The sequence below is a fragment of the Bos javanicus genome, chromosome 2 (assembly GCF_032452875.1).
Source record: "Bos javanicus breed banteng chromosome 2, ARS-OSU_banteng_1.0, whole genome shotgun sequence".
NCBI lineage: Eukaryota > Metazoa > Chordata > Mammalia > Artiodactyla > Bovidae > Bos > Bos javanicus.
The window spans coordinates 28,263,488-28,279,768 of NC_083869.1; the positions used below are offsets into that span (position 1 = coordinate 28,263,488).

Below are 16,281 nucleotides of genomic sequence, written 5' to 3' on the forward strand. Positions count from 1 at the left end.
TCCGTCTGAAACAATGGTTCTGCAAAGTGTGGTCCTCAGACGGATAGTGTCAGCTTCACCTGGAACCTTTATAAAAATGTGAATTCTGGGGTTCCATCCCAGGCCTGAGGAATCAGAATCTGGAGGGAATCAGGCACAGGAACCTGCGTTAACACACTCTGGGGTGATTCTGATGCTAAAGTTTGGGAACCATGGCTCTAAAGGAAAGGGACACTAGGGTAAAACAGAGGTTCTCAAACTCCACTGACTCACCTGGGGAGCTCAGAAAATCCCAGTGCCTAGGCCACACCCCAGACCAATTCAGTCACAACTTCTGGAGTGGACATGGGCACGGGTATGTTTTCAAACTCTCCTGGTGGTTCCAAAGTGCACCCAGGCTGGCAGTGGAGGGAATTCTTAGGATTGACGTTGGACAGCCACATCTTAAGCTCCTCCACACGATGAAGGCCACACCTGCTGGTCTGGTGGGCACGTTCAGGAATCAGAGTTCAGACACTTGAGTGGCAGTAGTGGTATTACACTACCACGGTAAGTTCCTGATAGCGTGTACATTTTCCTTTGAAGTGGAGGTTCTCGAAACGTGGGTCTTGAACTTCTGGGGTTCCTTGAGACTTCTATTTTAAGGGATCCTGAATGTTCATAAGAACACTAAGATGTTACTTGGCTTTTTCCGTAGTGTTAACATTGGTGTAAAAGCCACTGTGGTCAAACCTAGTAATGTTGGCAGAAACCAAAGCAGAAACATCAAACTGTAGTAATAGCCATCATCTTTAAAGCACTCACTCTATCACTCTGTAAATAAATAAAAATTTTAAAAGTGCAACTGGCTTAAATCCCCACTTGAGAACACATCTTTTTAATATTCTGTGCGATGAGATGGGAAGCATCTCTTCAGTACTTAAGTGTGATGGTTGTCTCTAGGGAAAGCACTGGTGAGATTGAGTTGTGAGCCAAACTAGCTTTTTTTTTTTTTTTTCATGGAACATCACTTTTACTTGGAAGAACAGCTGAGAAACATTGGCTCTTCAGACTAGGGATCTGGCAGACATTTGTTTCAAAATGAACCCAGTAAGCCTGACACATCAAGGAAAACAATGGACAGTATTTGTTGTCAATAAGAAATTTCACATTTCAAGCAAAAAACAGGATTTTAGAAAACTTGTATCTGCCGTAGTAAGTTTGACAGACACCCACAACCCTACCCCCAGTATTTAAAGCCTTATCCGATGAGATTGGTAATAATAATGTATTGATACTGTGTAATATGTCAACATTTGGAACATTTGCTAGCTCAGTGATGCTGAAAAATTATACATGGGTAAAAGATCCATCAAAATAGACCAATGTTTACCATAACATTTATGAAAAGTTTAACATGTTGGTTTTACATTTTATATTGCAACTAAGCTTTATGAAAATAGCACTTGGAAAGTTTTGGCATAGTGACAAATGATGTCCACAATTACTTGGAAAGGCTATTAAGATACTCTCCCCTTTTCCAACTAGATATTTGTGAGAGACCGGATTTTCTTTGTATACTTTAAGGAAAACAGCAGTGGAGTGACTGCGCATACAGGTGTGAGAATCTGGCCATTTTTATTAAGCAAAACATTTGAGATTTGAGAAAGTGTAAAAAGCAGTGCCACTCTTAATTTTGTTTTGGGAAACTATTAGCATGCAGTGGGCTTATTTCTGTGATGTTTAATGAATCAGTAACTGAATACTTTAGAAACACCTTTTATTTTCTAAGACAGTAAATACAACATAACCTAAACATATTTTGTTTTAATATAGATTCAATACTTTAACATTACTAAAAATATTTTTATTGAAGTTGATTTACAATGTGTTAATTTCTGCTGTACAGCAAAGTGATTGAGTTATATATACACACACACATTCTTTCCTATTATGGTTTATTATAGAATATTGATTGTAAGCTCTCTGCTATAAAGTAGATCCTTGTTTTTCTACATGTAATAGTTCTGCTAACCCCAAGCTCCCAATGCAGCACTCCCCCACCTCTCATTCCCCTTGGCAACCACAAGTCTTTATGTCTGTGAGTCTGTTTATGTGTTGTAGATAACAGACTGGAACTGGTATCTACAATGGTGGGAATGGGATTGCTGGATTGTAGGGTAGGTAATTCTATTTTTGCTTTTCTGAGAACCCTCTGTACTGGTTTCCACAGTGACTACAACAACTTATATTTCCACCAACAGTGTAGGAGGGCTCCCTTTTCTCCATACTCTAGCATTTGTGGCTGTTCTGACTGGTATGAGGTGGTACATCATTGTAGATTTGTTTTTCTCTAGTAAATAGTGATGCTGAGCATCTCTTTGTGTGGTTATTGGCCATTTGTATTTCTTTGGAAAAATCTCTATTTAGGTCCTCTGCCCATTTTTTGATTGGATTTTTTGTTTCTTTGAGTTCTTTGTATACTAGAAATTAAACCCTTGTCAGTGGCATTGTTTGCAAATATTTTACCCCGTTCCATAGGTTATCTTTTCATTTTGTTTATGATTTTCTTTACTGTGCAAAAGCTTCTAAGTTTAAGTCACATTTGTTTATATAAATATTTAATAATATTTCTAAGTACAATAAATACAATCCACGTGGACATATCATTTGGAGTTCTTGATAAAGTTTGAGAACTGCTGCCTTAAGGGTTTCTGGTCTCTCTTGTGGAGATTTCAGTATCATTTGCTTGTTGTCCTCATGATCATTTTTCAGGCCACAAAGAGGTAAGGATTTAAGAGGATTTAAGGCCTCTGATTTAAGAGGCTTAAATCAGAGCTAGCAACATGGAGGAGGGAAGGCTGAGTGTCCTGAAGCAAAGCCAATCACCTGGCCTGTGCCTCTTTGCCAGGAGACAGACAGAACGTAGAATGGGACATGACCTCACTGTACCCACATAATCACTGCTTTGGTTACACAAATTCTCAGTTTCATTACTCTTCACCACAAGACTTAGTTTTTATTTCTAGCTATTTTCAGCTCCTGCTAGTCACAGCTAGATACAGCTTTCAAATGCATGGATGTGGCTTCACACTTGTTAAAAGAACAGTTTGGCCTCAGATGTTTGTCAGTTTTCTACACAGGTCATCTCTGCCCCCATCAGTGAGTTGAGGAAGTGCTGTTAGCAATAGCTACAAGGAGAGAAGAAGGGAAGGTTTAGAAAGATGTCAAGAAACAGTGGTAGTACGAGAAGAATGGTCGGGTGGCAGGGGAGGGCGGGGTGGTGGTGGTGGTAAAGGTCACAGTGTTGGTGTGATAAACACCCACCAGAAATCTCAGCTGAGAAGCCGTTTCTGCCAGTGCTGCTTTGTTAGCAGTGATAAGGAGAGCTTCTGATCTTTCTGCCCCTGGCAATGCAAACAATGAAAATTGTACTTTATCTGTCCGTTGAAACTAGAGACAGGCACAAAGTAAATTATTTAAATGTTATCTAATATTCCTACTCTTTAGGCTATGGCTTTTCTTATTAAGCATAACTGCTCACACTGAATGTTAAGGATAATTATTTCAAATATTCAAGTTATATGTTCTACTTAGCTGCCTATTTTAAAGGAAAATGCTGGGGTTGGCAAAGGGCTGAGTTCTGTAGTGTTTTGGAACGGTGCTAAGCGGCTTCACTGTGAGGATTGGAAAGGGCTTTGGACCCTGGGAAATTAGCTGTTTTCACCATTATTTAGCAGGCGGTCAGCCAAGAAAACGTTCCTATGTCCCTTTGGTAATTAATTGCCCATTCCCAGACATTCAAACTTTTCTCACCCCACTTTGTGGTACTTACGTAATGTCCAGTTCTGATTTATGTACCGTAGAGGCGATTTAAATGGTGGTCTGAGTACTCTGTGTGTCTATAGGTTAGTTCCTCAGTCGTATCCGACTCTTTGCGACCCCATGGACTGTAGCCCACCAGGCTCCTCTGTTCATTAAATTCTCCAGGCAAGAATACTGGCAGTGGGTAGCCATTTCCTTCTCCAGGAGATCTTCCCAACCAGGGATCGAACCTGTGTCTCCTGCATTGCAGGCAAATTCTTTACTACTGAGCCATCATATAGGAAAGGGAGGTAAAGAGGAGAATAAGTTGTAAATTAGGGCCAGTGAGAATTTTGATGGGCAAGGGCTTATTTACAGTTTCTTTGAATTTTGACATGATAAAATACTTTGCATTCTGTAATCTGGGCCAATTTTAAGGCACTAAATATGTCCTAAAGTTTTACAAATTCTGTTACAGAAAAAAACGTATGGTACCTTTCCCTGTAAAAATTACTCATATTTAAACAACAGTTGTCTATCATGAGCCATTCTACTACTTGGTGACCTTTTTCTCCTGACCAGTTTGACAGAGATGATGATTTTGGTAAAAACCAACTTACCCTTGAGTGTGGCCTATTAGATCTCTTCTGCTCATTTTCATAATAGTCTTTTAAAAGTAAGGCATATTTAAAACTACATTTTACATAGTGGTTGTTGAGACTGTGTATGTACCTTCCCGGCAGTCCTGTGGCTGGCTCACTGGCGGTTCCATTTCATGGGCAGCAAAGCCTCTCGCCTCTGTCCTCAATGGGCTTGATGATCAGATTTCTCAGAGCAGTTGACACCCAGGAGTCACTGAAGAAAGGGATTCTTAGCATGTCTGCTGGCGGAGATGGAACCCCTGGCCCCATAGACTGCCCATGGACCCGCCTTCCCACGAACAGCTCTGTAAAAGGCCGCTACCAACCAACCGGCACTGAGGCTTTCTTTTTACCTTTTCAGGCTTCTGGCTGTGATGGGTCGGAGATTCCCGACGAAGTGAAGCTGATCGGGTTTGCTCAGTTGAGTGTCAGCTGATACCTGTCCCTTGATGTCGCCCTGATCTGTCATGCCTCCCCTCGCCACACCCTCCCTCCAACCTTTCTTGCCACTTCCTCCCACCCCCTAGCAAAATCAGAGGATTGTGAAGAGGCCGGCTTCAACGTAATGGGATAAAAGAGAATTTTTTTTAAACTTAACAACACTGAGTTCTGCTTTATTCTCTAGCAACCCACAGTATGAGAACAAGCAAATGCCACAGCTGCACGACTGTTGCTCAGTTTTTCAAAATCTATTTAATATCCTCAGCAACCAATTTGGATCTCCCTTAAGTGAAAAGAAGCTGAAACACTCAGGTGGCCCGATTTATTGGCAACAAAAGGAATCTTTTCTATCAGAAGCCTATTTCTTCTCTCATTGTTGTCCTTTCTGTTATAATACTTTAATTGTACATCTGACAATACTGCCTCCTCTTATGTTGTATTTAGAAATTAATATACTTATAAAATTAAGATTTATTAGCCAAACTTGAATTCTAGTTTTAAAACTGACTGTGAATTTTATTTTTCATATATTTATGCATTACACACCTTAGCTATAAGAAAGAAAAAAAAAGTTTTTGATTATATATGCTTCCTGCAGTTACTCTTGTTATTTAAACAAAAAACTTCAGGTCTATCTTTCGAGTATTTATAACTTGTGATTTTTGAAATGACTGAATTAGGAACTAGGATGCTTACTCTCTTGGTTTGCCTGAAAACCAGTTCACAATCTGATTGTCTCCTGGGAGAGGGAGGTGCCTTGTGGGAAAAAAAAATTCATATTAAGAATGTGCCTGAGGCTGCTTTACTCTGGAATAGTCTCAGATCTAAAATTTCCTCTACATAAAGTGGCATATGTAAGTTTTGCTTCACTGGAACGTTTAGGATGCTCTATAAAATGGCGCCATTCTGTTAGATTGCTAATTATGTACCCACCTCTGATTTGATGTCTCCTGAAATGATAGAATCTGTCGTTCCAAAGGCGATAAACTTGAAAAATACCAGAATCCGTGTTTTACTTGAAATTCTGCAGAATACCCAGATGGAGTGAAAAATAATAGAAAGGGTTTTGTGCAATGACTAAAAGGTAAAACGCTGTTAAGTTTCAAGAATACATACTTTCAACCCAAATCGCCCTCTGCTTGACTATACATTATGGAATAGTAAACCATCAGATTTTCAAAATTGGAGTCTAAACTTTCAGGGTGGTGGCTCCCAGATGGTACCATTTGCTCTTTCCTAGCTAACCCTAGATATGGCAGCTCTTTAATGTACTTTAAAAAGCAAATATATATTACTAAGGAAAAAAAAAGTTATTTATAATTGCCTTGTCATAATTGTTAAGGTGTTCTAGAGCCATTTGCATACAACTTAATGTAATTTCATTCCATTCTATTGTTTACACAACAATTACTCAAAGATGACTGCAGAGGTAAAAGGACAATAAACGTGTATTGTTGCACAAAGAGAGAGCGTGGCATTGTCTCATTCCTCCCGCTGCAGTGACATTTAGCACTTTCGTAAAAGGCCTAGTGAGAATTACCTGGTGAAAAGTGCCCTGGAGGAAGACTAAAGCATCCAGCTCGTCGCGGAGAATCAGGTTTGACAATTAGCTTGACAAAAAGAATGAGAGACAGTCACTCTCAATGTAGACAGTCTATCTTTACGTCAAAAACAAAGGGCTGCTGCAGACAAGTGGGAAGAATTCCTTCCAACCACTAAGGCCAGAACGGTTAGGGGACTTGGCCAGGGCCTTTCACAGCTTCTTGGCCTCCTGACATCTGCTGCACAACTTGTGGCCAAAACTGTAAGAAAAAACCCACACATTCTATTCAGAGTAAAACATACATGAGGAACTATATAGAACTCTGTTTTGCAATACAGCGATGACTAAATGCTTAATTTTTTTATGCTCATATTCCTTTATGCTCATATTCCCATATGTTTTCTAGTGGTATTTGAAGGAGCTTATATATACCAGATACCAAGATAAATATTTTTTTCAAGTACATAAATTAAGATGAAGGGTCAGTAAGAACTGGCTACCAAGATAACTGCAAGTGTAAAATTAGGGCACAGAAGCTCATGACGAGGTCCTGGTCAGTCAGCACACAGCCTGGGATTAGAGCTCCCAACCCACCAGCGGTGAAGAGTAACATCGTTTCTCCTTCAAGTAAGGATGAACGCTGATTTTTCCTAGTACTAATGCCTGGAATGAAATTCTTCTAGGAAGTTCGAGTTATGAATTTAGAAACTTAGAAACTCTCAAAGCATTGACCCATATATTCCAGGTTTTGAACACTTACCCTTTCCAGTGCTTTCTGTGGTGGCTCACATGCAGGGTATGTGATAGGAAGTGCTGGTCAGCTAGGAGCTGAGATCATGATCCAAGCAGTTGCTCTCACGTGTGGTCTAGAAAGATACAGCAGTTAAAGTTGGGTGGGATGAGTAGGGTACATTTCCTTTAGGCAATCCTGTGTGACTATTTCTCCTAATCAAGCTTTTGATTAAACATGACACATTGTGATTCTGCTCACTGGCAAAAACCTAAACTTTGCTAAACACAGATACTTGGCATTATTTATTTGGACAGCTCACATGCTCTGGCAAACAGGAGGGTTTACACTTCTTCATAAAATTAAGGGACTCATTTCATACAAACAAAATCTGTCCAGCGTCCCCTGTGCTCCGACTGTGGTCAACTTGCAGAGATCTAAAATGGAAGGACATTATCATCTCATTTTAATGTCCATATATTGTTCTTATTTGAACAACATGGTTTTCTGTATATAGGACAACTTTCAGAGACACTTCTAGACTGTGTGTGAAAACAATCTTTTTCCAAAAAATTATTCTTGGAAAGTTAACCCATTTTCCTATGTGTTACATATCTTGCTGCTGCTGCTGCTGCTAAGTTGCTTCAGTCATGTCCGACTCGGTGCGACCCCATAGACGGCAGCCCACCAGGCTCCCCGTCCCTGGGATTCTCCAGGCAAGAACACTGGAGTGGGTTGCCATTTCCTTCTCCAATGCAGGAAAGTGAAAAGTGAAAGTAAAGTCGCTCAGTTGTGTCCGACTCTTAGCGACCCCATGGACTGCAGCCTACCAGGCTCCTCTGTCCATGGGATTTTCCAGGCAAGAGTACTGGAGTGGGGTGCCATTGCCTTCTCCCATTACATATCTTATATGCTGGTAAATATGGTAGCTCTTCATGCCTCTTCATGTCGGAGTAGGGTGAAGTAGTAGTCTTTTGTGAAGAGTCAAGAATTCCCTCAAAAAACAAATCTAATACCATATAAAATCCTAGCATAGGAATTTTTTTTTTTCAATCAGAATTTTCACTCATCTCAACAATGCACCTGTGACCTGTTTCATGTTAAGCAACATACTTTCCTGGTTAACCTTCCAAAGTTAAGTTGGCAAGCAGAATCTACAAGTAATTACAGAGATGGTGAAAATAACCAATTAGCACTGGAGGGAGGACTTTGCCAGAAATTAGGATTCATATTTGACAGTAAATGATCTGAGGTCTTTTTTTGCCCTAGAGATATATTGGATAAGAGAAGCTATTGCTTAGACCCATTGAATTTGTTATAGTAAAGTCATATGATCAGCTTAAATTTATCCATACCTACAGTAGAAGTATAGAGAGCATACTTCTGGCTTATCCAAAAGTGGCTTTATCCAACTATGATACAATTAAAGGAACTCAAACATACCCTCATTTTTCTGTTGCACACATTTGTCTAATCTACCCATTTCATACTCTCACCAGGATATTAAAGGGCAGGGTTGGGCGTTAAGTGGTGTGCCAAGGTGGGTGGTGCTAAAACATAGCCTTCGGGCCAGAATGTCCCAACCTAGAAAAGAGGTCTACCACTAGGCAGAATTGCCATAATCAGATGGTTTTCAAGTGACAATTTCCATTGCATATTGGCATGAACTAAAATTTTAAGTAATGAGGTTTGATCATAAGAGTATTCCCTTTAAGTGGATAAAATAATTCCTGGAGTTAGGTATTTAGAATGTGTACTACCAAGAATGAGTAAACTGTTTAATGCATATAAAGAGTGGAGACTGTAAAGGCATATGTTTAAAATATGACTAAATGACTGACTCCCTCAGGGACCTGAGATACAATATCAGTTAACACCCAAAACATCACAAAAAAGGAACTGGCACTCCACTGGAATAGACAAGCCATAAAAAATAGCAAAAAGTACCTGTTTCCAAAATGTCTCAGTGATTGCCTCAATGCTTTTTTGCCACAGAGAAAAAGCATGGTCCAATAACAATGCTGCTTCTTTACCTGTCTTCTTACACCTTATTCAACAACCCTAACCATGGCTAGTTCAGACACCTAAGAACAGAAGACAAATTGGCACAATTAGCTTATCAGGTACTGTGCATCTATGCCAAGCCAATGGATGCTTGAAGAAAAGTACATAATACTTCCCCTACATGAATTACAGCCTACAAAATGAGCATCATTAGCTGAAGGGGTTTATTGAACCTGTATAATTTAGCTCATAACTCAAAGGGCAAGGAATATTATTAAGAATTACAATCTTATGCTATTATTTGAATTTGTTACAGAATGAAGAAAGGTCAGTAATAGAATAACGATTCCTGTAGTGTATTTATCGCTTATGTAGAATACTGGCTTGAGAAACCAAGATTTGTATTTTATCACAGAAGAAACCAGCTTATTGTTTAGGTAGACCGTTCAGTAAACTAATGAGTCTATAAGACGAGGAGATCAAGATGGTGGAGTAGGAGGACATGGAGCTCACCTCCCCCCATGAAGACATCAAAAATGTGAGCAGTTCTCACTGGAAACAAACTAGAGACTGGCAGAAGGAGTATTCAGCATCCGAAAGGCTGTAAGAAAGATCCACACAGAGTCGGGATCAGGAAGGGAAGAGAAGCAATCAGGGCAGGACCTGTGCCCCTGGAGGGGAACACAGAAGAGGAGGGGGCTTACACCCTACCTGGGGAGTGAGGAGTTTGAACCATGTATCAGACACCCCATCCCTGGGATCCAACACTGGAAGGAAAAGTCTCATGGCAGGTTTGAATATCAGTGAGACTGACAGTGGGGCTGTCAGAAACCTAGACCACTCTTAAGAAATGCACACACACTCTTTACTCCCTCAACGAGGCAGAGGAAGCAGACTGAAAGGACCCCAGACTTTGCCTGGTTTTCTGTAACTGCCCTTGTGCAGGCCCAGGCCAAGCTGAGCACCCACCGTCGTTCCTCTTGCTCTGCATAGGAGCAAGCTCCATACTAAGCTGCAGAGCAGCTCCATACTAAGGCAAAGGCTACGGCAGCCAAGGTGAGTGCCCAGCTGTCAGGAACAGAGTCGGCTCAGACCTGGCAAGGCATCCACCCTTGTGGTCACAGGGGTGAAAGGTCAGTGCTCTGGCCAGAGGTGGGATCACTCCAGCACACGCTGTGGCCCCTCTTGCTCCACAGCACAGCTTCCCACTAGAGCAAAGGCTGCTGCTGCTGGAGAGTGCTTTGCCATGGAGGATGGTGCCAACCTGGATCCAGCACTGTACCTGAACAGGGAGAGGGTGACCATTACCGGCACCTGCAGAGGCAGCAGTCTGGAGCTCTGACTGGCATGCATGGACCGTGCCAACTCACACCCTGGCCTGCACAGGGCACGTGCTCCAACAGTGCTCCCTTATGGGGCACAGGTGCCAGTGCTGGGAGGGGGAGAGCACACACTGAGGGAACAGAAGCAGCTCTGACTTGACCCTCGGGGCTTCTGGTGTAGCAACTTTGGACATGCTCCTATCCCTTGACAGGATGCTGTTGGCTACTGAGCAGAGAAGTCCCCCTCTCGCATCTGGCTCTAGCCCTAACCCTCCCCCATCTCTGCCATCTCCAGCTCCACCTCCTAGCAATAGTGATCACTGCCAGCCTACCCAGAGGAGAAATGTGACTCGAACGCACTTCAGACACAGCTCACCCATCAAAGCCACCAGGCACATGCAGACTGCACAAGGATGCTCCCACACAAGGACACCCCATTCAGGACCAGGATAGGTAACCTTTATCTAATTTCAAAGAGAAAAAGATAAGCAAAATGAGAAGACAGAGAAATTTGTTTCAAATAAAAGAACAAGAAAGGGGAAAAAAACCCTGAAAAACCGAATGAAACAGATACACAATTTACTAGTTCAGAGAATTAGTAATAATGTTAACTGAATTAGGGAAAATAACAGATGAACATAGCGTGAACTATAACAAGGGACTGCTGCTGCTGCTGCTAAGTCGCTTCAGTCATGTCCGACTCTATGCGACCCCATAGACGGCAGCCAACCAGGCTCCCCTGTCCCTGGGATTCTCCAGGCAAGAACACTGGAGTGGGTTGCCATTTCCTTCTCCAATGCATGAAAGTGAAAAGTGAAAGTGAAGTCACTCAGTCGTGCCCGACTCTTAGTGACCCCATGGACTGCAGCCTACCAGGCTCCTCCATCCATGGGATTTTCCAGGCAAGAGTACTGGAGTGGGGTGCCATTGCCTTCTCCAAACAAGGGACTAGAAAGTAAAAAAGAACCAATCAGAACTAAAAAATATGATAAATGAAAACACACTAGAAGGAATTAACAGCAAACCAACTGATACAGAACACCTGATCTGGAAAATAGAATAATGGAAATCACTCAATTAGGATAACAAAAAGAAAACAAATTTTTGAAATTAAAACAGTTTAAGGAACATTTGGGACAACATCATGTGTATCAACATTGGCATTATTAGGGTTCCAGAAGGAGAAGAGAGAGCAAAAGGGGTTGAAAATGTATTTAGTGAAATTATGGTTGAAAAGTTCCTGAATCTGAAGAAGGAAACACATCCAGGTACAGGAAGAACAGAGTCCCAAACAAGATGAATCCCAAAAGATTCACATCTAGGCATCAAAATTAAAATGGCAGAAGTTAGTGAGAGAATTCTAAAGACAGCAAGAGAAAAGCAAGGAGTCACATACAAGGCAACCCTCATAAGGCTATGAGAGATTTTTTCTGCAGAAACACTCACTGCAGGCTAGAAGGGAATGGCATAACATGTTTAAAGTGTGGAAACGGATAATCTCAGCAAGATTATCATTCAGAAGAGATAGAGTTCATCAGTACTAAACCAGCCCTAAAAGAAATGTTAAAGGGTCTTTTATAAGTAAAAAAGAAAAGGTTACAACAAGAAGTTAGAATCTATAGGAAAGGAAAAATCCTAAGTAAAGAAAAATTCATAGTAAAGGTTGTGGATCAACCACTTTAATAAGCTAGGACAAAGATTGAAAGAACTGTAAAATCAACTACAACTACAAAGTTAAAAGATAAACATGATGATATAAAATATGGCATCAAAAATACAAAACATGGGGGAGGGGAGTAAAAAAACATAGATCTTTTAGAAGGTCTTTGAAGTTAAATGACTTTAAAACAAGTAGATAATAGGTACATATCAACATATATGAGCCCCATAATAATCACAAATCAAAAACCTACAGCAGATGCACACGACCTAAAGTGAAAGGAACACAAGCACACCATTAAAGACAATCATCCAACCATAAGGGAAGAAACTAAAAGAAAAACAGAACAGAGAAGAACTAGAAAACAACTGGAAAACAATTAACAAAACGGCAGTAAGTACATATCTATCAAGAACCATTTTTAAATGTCAGTTGACTAACTGCTCCAATTAAAATGGCTAATTAGATTAAACGATAAGATATACTGCTTACAAGAGACTCACGACAGAGCTAAAGGCACACAAAAAATAAGGAGATGGAAAAACATATTTCATGCAAATTGAAATGACAAGAAAGCCACAGTAGCACCAGTCATACCAGATAAAGTAGACTTTAAAGCAGTCTACACAATTAAAATAAATATAAATAAAACACAGTCTACAACAAAAGACAAAAACAGAAGGACATTATATAATAATAAAAAGATCAATACAAGAAGGGAATAAAACATTTGTGAACACCTATTGTAAGAGCACCTAAATATATAGAGCAAATATTAATGGACATAAAGGGAGAAATTGACAATAATGCAATAATTGGGGAAGATTTTAATACCCCACTTACATCAGTGGATAGATCAACCAAACAGAAAACCAATACAAAAACAGTTTCTTTTTTCTTAAATTTTTTTTAACATTTAATTTTATATTGAGGTGTAGCTGACTAGCAGTGCAGTGACAGTTTCAGGTAAACAGTGAAGGGGCTCAGCCATACACATGCATGATCCATTCTCCCCCAAACTCCTCCCAGACTTAGAGAACAAACTTATGGTTGCCTCTACACACTGCTATATTTAAAATGGATAACCAAAAAGGACCAACTGTATAGCACATGGAACTCTGCTCAATGTTTTGAGGCAGCCTGGGTAGGTGGCAAAAACAGTAGTTTAAAATGACACATTAGACTAGCTGGACTCCATAGATGTTTACAGGGCATTATATCCCAAAACAGCAGAATACACACTCTTTTTAAATGCATGTGGAATGTTGCCCAGGATATATCATGTCCTATGCTACAAAACCAGTCTCAATAAATTTAAGAGGATAGAAATTCTATCAACCATCTTTTTCCTGACCACAATGGTATGAAACTAGGAATAAATTACAGGAAGAAAAATGGGAAAAACACAAACACATCAAGACTAAACTACATGCTACTAAATTAGATAAGTGATAAGGACCTACTGTATAGCACAGGGAACTCTAATCAATACTCTAATGGCTTATAGGGGAAAAGAATCTTAAAAAAAAAAAAGAGTGGATACATTATGTGTATAACTGATTCACTTTGCTATACACCCAAAACTAACACAACATTGTAAACAAACTACACTCCAAAAAATGAAAACAAAACTCCAGACCAAGTAATGAGTACATGAAGAAATTTAAAAGGAAATCAGAAAATACCTTAAGACAAGTAAAAATAAAAACACAACTTTCCAAAATCTATTCGATGGCAGCAAAAACAGTTCTAAGAGGGAAGTTTATAGTGATACAGGCCTACCTCAAGAAACAAGAAAAATTAGAAATAAACAACCTAATATAACTTGTAATCTGTAAAAGAATAAAGCCCAAAGTCACCAGAAAAAAAAAAAGAAAAAAAAAACCAAAACAGTTTCAGAGAGAGAATGAATAACAGAGAAACAAAAAAATAATATAGAGGCCAAAAACAAAAAAAAAAGATCAGTGAAACCAAGAGCTGTTTTTTTTTTTTAAAGATAAAATTCATAAGTCATCAATAAAAACACAGGATCCAAGTAAACTGAAAAAGAAACGAGTCAATATATTGGAGATAAGATGGGTAAGTTTCTAGAACTATACAATCTTCCAAGATGATTGTAATCAGGAAGAAACAGGCAATCTAAACAGATCAATCAATAGTAGTAACCTAATTAAAAACTACCTCCCAGCAAACACAAGTCCAGGATCAGACAGCTTCACAGGAGAATTGTACCAAACATTTATAAAAGAAATACCTTTCTCAAACTCATTTTTATGAGACCCTCATACCAAAATCAGTTCAACATCCCTGATGAAAAGAGATGCAAAAGTCCTCAAAGAAATATTAAGCAAACTGAATTCAACAATACATTACAAGGATCATACACCATTTTTAAGTTGGATTTATCCCAAGGATACAAGGGAGATTCAAGCTCCACAAGTTAGTCAATGTGATATGTCATATTAACAAACAGTTAAAATCATATGATTATATCAATTGTTGCAGAAAAAGTATTTGACAAAGTTCAACATCTATTAATGATAAAAACTCTCAACAAAGTGGGTATAGTGGGAATGTACCTCAACATAATAAAAAACAAACCACATCATACTCAATGGTGAAAAACTGAAAACATTTTTTCTAAGATCAGGAACAAGGAAAGAATGTCTACTCTTGTCACTTTTATTCAATATAAGAGCAATTAGGCAAGAAAAATCTAAAAGGCATCCAAATTGGAAAGAAAGAAGTAACACTGTCACTATTTGAAGATGACATAATACTATATATATGAAACCCTAACAAAAACTATAAGAACTAATAAATGCATTCAGTACAATTGCAGGATACAAGACATACAGAAGTGTGTTGTTTTTCTATACACTAATAATGAACTTCCAGAGAAAGCAAGAAAATAGTCCAGTTTAAAATCACATGAAATATAATAAGGCACCTAGAAAGAAACTTAACTAAGGAAGTGAAAGGCCTATGTTCTGAAAACTATAAAACATTAGGGACAAGTTGAAGATGATACAAAAAGATTGAAAGATATTTCATGTTCATAGATTGGAAGAATTAATATTGTCAAATGTTCATACTAACCAAAGCAATCTACAGATTTAGCGAAATACCTATCAAAATGCCCAGGGCATTTCTCACATAAGTAGAACGAATCATCCTAAATTTATATAGAAGCACAAAAGTCCCCAAATACCCAAAGAAATGTTGAGAAAAAGAACAAAACTGGAGGATCACACTCCCTGACTTCAGACTATACTTCAAAGCTATAGTAACTGAAACAGTATGGTATTGGCACAAAAACAGATGTATAGATCAAAGGGACAGAATAAAGAGCCCAGAAATAAACTCACACAGTTTGGATCAATTAATCTACAACAAAGGAAGCAAGAATTTACAATGGGGAAAAGACAGGCTTTTCAGTACGTGCTGCTGGGAAAACTGGACAGCTACATGTAAAAGAATAAATTAGAGTATTTTCTCACATCATATACATAAATAAACTCAAAATGGATTAAAGACCCAAATGTAAGACCAGAAACCATAAAACTCTGAGAAGAATACACTGAACAATCTTTGACATAAACAGTAATATTTGGATCTGTCTTTAAGGTGAAGGAAACAAAAGCAAAAACAAACAAATGGGACCTAGTTAAGAGCTTTTGCAGAGCAAAGAAAACCATCAACAAAATGAAAAGTCAATCTACTGAATGAAAGAAAATATTTCCAAATGACATGCCTGATAAGGAGTTAATATCCAAAATATATATGAAGAGCTCATACAATTAAATATTTAAAGAAGCAATTAAAAATGGACAAAAGATTAGAACAGACATTTTTCCAAAGAGATATATGGATGGCCAACAGGTACATGTAAAGATGCTTAACATTGCTAGTCAGAGAAATTCAAATCAAAACCACAATGAGATATCACCTCATACCTGTCAGAATGGCTACCATCAAAAAGTATACAAATTACAAATGTTGGTGAGGATGTAGATAAAAGGGAACCCTAATATAACATTGTGGGATGATAAATTAGCACAACCACTAATGGTTGTGCATATGGAAACCATAATGGATATGCACTATGGTGCATATCCAAAGAAAACAAAACAATAATTTGAAAAGATGCCTGTTCATAGCAGATTTATTATAATAGC

General features: G+C 38.9%; 1 protein-coding gene and 1 long non-coding RNA gene across 3 annotated transcripts in view; one reads left to right on the forward strand and one right to left on the reverse strand.

Moving 5' to 3' along the window:
- STK39 (serine/threonine kinase 39) overlaps positions 1–6,309 on the forward strand; it is a 319,217-nt gene extending 312,908 nt beyond the window's left edge. For both annotated transcript variants that reach the window (XM_061436130.1, XM_061436142.1), the window contains one exon: positions 4,765–6,309. In XM_061436130.1, coding sequence (XP_061292114.1) covers positions 4,765–4,839 — 75 coding nt within the window. In that variant the 3' untranslated portion in view covers positions 4,840–6,309. The remainder of the gene's footprint in view (positions 1–4,764) is intronic.
- Positions 1,846–4,765, reverse strand: LOC133259107 (uncharacterized). The gene is made up of 3 exons (XR_009740265.1): positions 4,495–4,765; positions 3,286–3,365; positions 1,846–3,149 (listed from the first exon to the last, which is right to left on the reverse strand). It is a non-coding gene; the product is annotated as an uncharacterized LOC133259107 (long non-coding RNA).
- Positions 6,310–16,281: the final 9,972 nt, after the last annotated feature.